This window comes from Hyposmocoma kahamanoa, unplaced genomic scaffold, assembly GCF_003589595.1.
Source record: "Hyposmocoma kahamanoa isolate Upper Pololo Valley unplaced genomic scaffold, ASM358959v1 66, whole genome shotgun sequence".
Taxonomy (NCBI): domain Eukaryota; kingdom Metazoa; phylum Arthropoda; class Insecta; order Lepidoptera; family Cosmopterigidae; genus Hyposmocoma; species Hyposmocoma kahamanoa.
This window is the reverse complement of record NW_020653854.1, coordinates 13,623,834-13,630,230: the sequence shown is the minus strand read 5'-3', so window position 1 is coordinate 13,630,230 and position 6,397 is coordinate 13,623,834. Positions and strand designations below refer to the sequence as shown.

General features: G+C 33.8%; 1 protein-coding gene across 1 annotated transcript; it reads left to right on the top strand.

The window, feature by feature from the left end:
- The first annotated feature begins 1,841 nt into the window (after window positions 1–1,841).
- LOC113231904 (protein rolling stone-like) lies at window positions 1,842–5,133 on the top strand. The gene is made up of 3 exons (XM_026466445.1): window positions 1,842–2,431; window positions 2,797–2,913; window positions 4,937–5,133. Exons 1-3 carry the CDS (start codon window positions 2,128–2,130, stop codon window positions 5,131–5,133), a joined length of 618 nt encoding a protein of 205 aa, XP_026322230.1. The 5' UTR covers window positions 1,842–2,127.
- Window positions 5,134–6,397: the final 1,264 nt, after the last annotated feature.

The following is a 6,397-nucleotide window of genomic DNA, read 5'->3' as shown; positions in this document are numbered from 1 at the left end:
CCCGTGACCATGGAGCGTGCAACTGTTCCGAAATATCGGGCAAATAAAAAGAAGTTATACCGTGGTAAGAAACCTGATACTAGTGATAATAATTTATATATAGCTAAGACACAAAGTCATATTAAAACGAAATGTATCTGATCAAGCTTTTGATTTCAAGTAACCAAAACTGAATAGGACAAGGATAGAAGACTACGGCTAATAATCTCTTTTTAAATGCAAACAAATGTCTGGATGATACAGTAGCCCACAGTCGTATAAAATTATACATCTGTTCAAGCGTTTGTTGTGTCTCCTCACGGGAGAACCGTGTCTGGTTGTGAATATAATAGGACAGCACAGTAACACAAAGTCGTCTAGAAACGAGTTAGATATGGCAATGTAATGGTATTCTCGTTGAATGCGGCCAAATATTGACATTAATTTTGAGTTTTGATAAAGACATTATTTATACAACATTATACAATATTGGATTGGATTGGATTGGATTGGATATTATACTACATTGGAATTAAACAACGTGCATTTCTTACTTCCATTATTCCTTTCAAAAGACTTTACAAATGAATTAATGTTAAAAAGTTCCTTATTGATTACATTTTGAATATAATTGATAAAAACTTGTACCGATAAAGATTTAAGTAGGTTTATTTGACATTTTCTGTAGCAGAAGGCACGTCATTTCGAAATTGAGAACGTAATGTTGATACGATAGATAACATTTGACATAAGTGTTGTCAATATAACAAACGAGCGAGGCGAAAATTAAAATAATAACTCTAACGTCCATCTAAATATTAATAAATTAATTCCCCAGGGTCTTTCTAAATTGGCAGCATTATTGACGGCTTCCTGCGTTTGATTTGATTTATTCAATGAATGATTAATTTGTATTTGCATTTATATAATGCAAAGTTACTTTTTCATCTATTCAACTATTGTACTTTGCAAGGAATCATTTCACAGCTTAGATGTCGTACATTGGTAGCTGCAAACTTATTTTTGTATTTATGTAGGCCGCACTCGTTAAATTTTGACAGCTTCACGACGAAATTGTTATTTCTCCTTTGATAAGTTGTAAAGTATATTTAACACCTGCCTGTCTCATGATATTGTGATTGCGATATTTTAAAATGATTGGCGGGATTATGAAATATGTAAATAAGTATGTCGGTTACATTATCATTATTATACAGGTAACTGTGTAGCAGTTACATTTCTTAATTATAGTCGATTACATACGTTAATTAATGTTGTTGCAAAATAAAACCTTGTCTACTGTTACAAATACACACTCTGGAAAAAGACCTAAAAGATATAGCCCAAAGATGAAGAACCATCATCACGCCTATTACAGTCCACTTTTGGATACAGGCCTCCCCCAATGTGCGCCAGTTTGTCTTGTGCCGTTCATTGTGGGATAAATGATCATGATCTCCACGATTGGCACGCGGCGGGTTGAAGAGCCTATGGCACATTCTTTAACACCACTGATGCGGCTATCCATTAGTGGGCAGCAAGTTTAGCTGTGCCAGACCAGGTAGAGCTATACCACGGTTGACCGGTCGTGAGGTCCGCTTTAGTTACTGCAGGATGTACCTCGTGCAGGTGCCTATGACGGATAGAACTTCGCTGGTCGCTATGCGCTTACATTCCAATGATGAAGAGCATTGTTTTCAATATATAATATTTGCAAAAGTAACATTGATCATAAAATTTTATCGTAGATTATTATACTCTTATTGCTTAACGATGTTATCTACTCCATACAAACCTACTTTAGTTTTATCAACGTCAAGCTATTGATCGATTCCAGATAATCTGTATACAAACCAGTCCCAGCTGTGCAAAGTGAACGCACTTCGTGAATTGTTTCTTAGAGAGCATAGAAATAGTGATAGACAACTTATTAAGTAATAGTGACAAAAGTGACTTGTATTTTTTCGAGTGGAGAGCAGTGAGAACTAAAAATGACATTAAATCTATTTTATAGTGCCATTAAGTGGTAGATGGCACCGAAAAACTAGAGAACTGAAATATTTGTTGTTTTATGAAATTTAACAAGCTGAGAGAAATTTCAGCATAGATATCATAAATAGAACTGAAAACGAACCACAGAGCCTCACCATGGGATATTTAAAAAATGAATTTAAACTCCACATGTTTGGTCTCAGGCACGACACAATTACTAAATTTTATCTAAGCTGTTTTCAGAAAAGTCAATCGGTGTTGCCACTCCTCTTTATAAGAATTTTTATATTTTTAACCTGTTTAGCTACAATAGTTATTTCTCTGGTACCTCCCCCAGAAAGTGACACACAACAACGCTATTGGCTAATTTACATGACAAATTGGGGCGTTGTTTTAATAAATATGACGTCTGGTTTTGCAGTTATAGTTTCAGGGATAGCATTGTTTAAAGTACCATTTGGTGAGTTATTTAAATGGTTGAATATTTTCGCGAATTTTCTATATTTCGATATCTTTTACCATTTTCAACACTAACACAGAGGTGTCAATATATAACACCTCTTTGTTGTTTGTCTTAATTTTCTTTATATATAGTACAAAATCAAGAGCATATCAAATTTGACACTTAAGATTTAAATTCAACTTGAAAACGTCAAGAAGGACTTGCTCTAGAGAGTACAAAGACTGATTGCGATTACAAAAAAAAAGTGTCTAAGTACAGTTAAATGTCTAAGTACAGTTAAATTGATACACATTCATAAATTTTGAGACAAGTTATGCGTAAAGTACCATTTGAACGTAAATAAACAGATGTTACATTTTCAGATGCTACACTGAAATTACCATGGTATGTAAAGATATACTGGGTTCTTTTTGTCACAACGGTTCCTGTATCCGTGTTTATAACAGCATTCTATTATATTATGCTCTTTGATAGTGAAGGTGAGTTATACAATTTTTTTTCACATTAAACCTTTTACACAAAAAGAAAACTATAAATTTAAACATAGCGGTGCGACAAAAATCAGATTAGGTTCTCCCGTTCAGATTCACATTATTGTTACCACTGTCTAAGCCATGGTTGTATCAATTTGGAAAGTTAGTTTCATCGTTGGTCTATCAAGTAGTCTGTCAGGTGATACATTCTTTTATTTAATTTTTTTTAAATTAAATGTAAGTGCGCATTTGACCTCCATCTCACCTGCTTTTTTCCCTTAAAATTAACACATTAGAGACTGAATTTTAAACGTTGACAGATTTTCTTGGAATTTTGAAATCAGGCTAAATTTTTTGTTTTGTGAATATAAAACAATATAAAAAAAATATTTTTTGTCGTTTTTGAGTTTTGACCTGTTGCCATATTTATATTATATTATATTTATATGTTGGCCTAGCGTTGCCATATGGCAACGCTAGGCCAAAGTGGGTACAAAATATCTAATTCCAGTGTAGGTTGGTCTACTACTTAGTCATTGCGTGTAGTAGATGAGTCTAGCTCCATACAAACATTACATCCACACATTACTATGTACTAAACTATATAATGAATAAAAAGCATGTAATGGTCCCAAAAAAATTGTATGTTTCAAGACATTTAGGACAAATTACTCTACTTATTGTTTTGCAACCCTCTCCCGCATCTTTTCTTCTCTATTTGTTTGAGGAAATGCTTTTCAACATCATATCTAATATATAATATATAACATAAAACTTTCCTCCAAAAAGGACGTCCTCCAATCTCTGGTGTAGTGTTCTTCAGATAAGTTTTAGCGACTTCTTTCCGAAAATCTAACTGTGATACATTTTTGCCAGACATCTTCAACAAGATCCAAAAGTTATATATAGTAATATATATTATTGTATACATCTATGAACCACGTGAACATCGGCCACGACCATTTTTTACCACGAATCCCAATCCTGTTATTGTTATACACCAGAGTGTATATAGATATATACTCGTACCAATACGATTTTTTACTAGGTAATTTATTGTACCCTGATACTAATAAAATGGCTAGAAAATACTTTTGCTTATGACATATGATTTTGAGGTCAGGCAGAAAATTGTTTTTTCCAAGCATGATTAGAGATTTTGCGTCTTTTATTGGAAGGGCCGGGGGTATCCACCGGTTCCGGAGATGTAACTCGAAGCTCGACGAGCGCTCGAAGGTGTCGACCTGATAGGGTTTCCACGTAGGTAGAGTCCTCGTCTTCACTCACAGAATGTTGGTCGGTAAATTTTGCCACATCCGATGGTTCTATGTACATGTCTGGAACGTGGACATCTTCACTGTTTCAAGTTGATCGAGTACTTCAGCCAAAGTCATACTCAAACGATAACCAGCCTAAAATTGTGAAAAAATGTACTTCATACGGACTAGCGTTGCCAAATGGCAATGGTAATGAAACTGTAACAATGTATGTAATTTTTAACAATTCTGTTTTTATTCTTTACACCACTATATGTCAAAGGTGACAAAAATAATATGTTCATAAATTATAACACTTTAACATATTAATAATAAAAGGAAATCTTACTTACATTTTTTGGTGTGCCATTTCTCCGACTTTTCCAACAAAGTTTTAAATACCGATAAAATAAAATAAAAATTTAAGTCCCATTATATTTTTTTAAATTCTTAAATGTGTTTGGATACACATTAAAACGAAATTAATAAGAAAAGTTGTTGTTTTATATAATTTATATTTTTTGAATACCGTGTTGCCATATGGCAACGCTAGTAAATAATGGGTTATGTACTAGCTAATAATATAATGTAAAAAAACAACAACACATAGTTTTATTATTAAAATAATTACGAGTGCAGCAAGGGCGAAGTTGGGTTGAAATGATGATGAAACTAGTACCTGTCTTCGTTTTTACTTATTTAGTTGACAGTTTCTTTTGAAATTTCTTCAGCAGATCATCAACGATTAATTAATCACATTATTTCTTTTTTAGTTTTAACTGCTGGAACACCCTACTATTTGGCTCAAGACTTCCTCACACACGCTGTAAACTCAGTCCTAATGCTTCTTCTCCTGATAACTTCAAGGACACCTTTTAGAATCTTACACTTCTACTTCCCTGTGGGAATTGGACTCGTGTATTTGATTTTTAGTGTTATTTATTATGCTGCTGGTGGAATAAATCAGTAAGTAGTTATTAATACAAAAATCCAACATTAAAAAAGTCCTTCGAATCGGCTGGATTCAAACCAGCGCCTTCAGCATAGCGTGCCTGACTAACTGAGCTGCGGAGCGAACCAGCAGACCTTACGAATTTTTCGATGTGACTGTTGCAGATCTTTGTTTTGGGTTTTACGAATTTTTTGCCGTTGCGCAAGTGCGCAAAAAAAATTCTTTACTATAAAAATAAAATAGAATAGATAAAATAAAATAGATTTCTTAATCTATGGAAGTTTTTCTTCAATATATGGGTGCTAAGTATGCTGAATGCGCTGTTGTGAATCCAGAAGGATTGAAGGAATTTTTCTTAATGTTCGATCTTTGTATTAATAAATTAAAACAAATAGTAGAATCATAGCACAAAAAATAATTAAATATCTTGATAGCAAAATGAGTAAGTAATTGATTGAAACGTGACTTTCAATCAGGGACAAAGGTTTTGCACAAGAGTATAACTATAATTTTTTGTATCGAGTTCTTAGGTTTTCGCGATTGTTACACATAGGAATTGAAACTACTTTTCCGGATTTAAATCGCGTATATTTATTTTTTGAAGCAAACCGAAGGACGTTTCAGTCAATCGTGACCATGGGACTTGTAAAGGGCCCGAATATCAAGTTCAGGTATTAAGGATTGCTACCATTTTGAAATGAAACTATTTTAAGCGTGAAAATCGCATATATTTATGTTTTCAAACAAACCAATTTAATAACCTAATAATTAAGCAAACCTTCATTTTCAAAATAATTTTGCATTTTCATAAACGATTGTTAAACTAATAAAGTAGAATATTGCCATGAGCATCTCGCTGTGTATTGGTATAGTATAATAAGACAAGTGTGGTAACTCCATACAAGCGTAACAGCACGGCCTGTATGTGTGTAAGCCTGCCGCGCGCCGTGTACGGACGCACACTTTCACACAATAAGAAAGGCGCGTATGACGACCAGCGTTGTACAACGCGAATGCATCGCGAGATTATGCTAATGTGTGGGTCCGCTTACGGCACACGGAGGGCGCGCACACATACATGCCACGCAGCTACGTTCTATGCAGTTACCATAATTACCTTACTATGGTTTTAGTTACGCCCGAAGTATATTTTAATTCATATTTGAAAAGGGAAAAGCAAAAATAGACACAGGCGTAGTAGTCTGATTTCAAATCTTAGATCTTCTAATTAATAAGGGTTAAAGTATGAAATTGCCGATTTGTACTGAAAATCTAAATTGTT

Excerpts from the sequence above, each read along its gene's own strand:
- LOC113231904 (XM_026466445.1), top strand. The coding sequence starts at position 2,128 with ATGGGATATTTAAAAAATGAATTTAAACTCCACATGTTTGGTCTCAGG. Across the intron at positions 2,432-2,796 it reads ATTGTTTAAAGTACCATTTG|ATGCTACACTGAAATTACCA; the intron begins GTGAGTTATTTA and ends TTACATTTTCAG. Across the intron at positions 2,914-4,936 it reads TATGCTCTTTGATAGTGAAG|TTTTAACTGCTGGAACACCC; the intron begins GTGAGTTATACA and ends TTTCTTTTTTAG.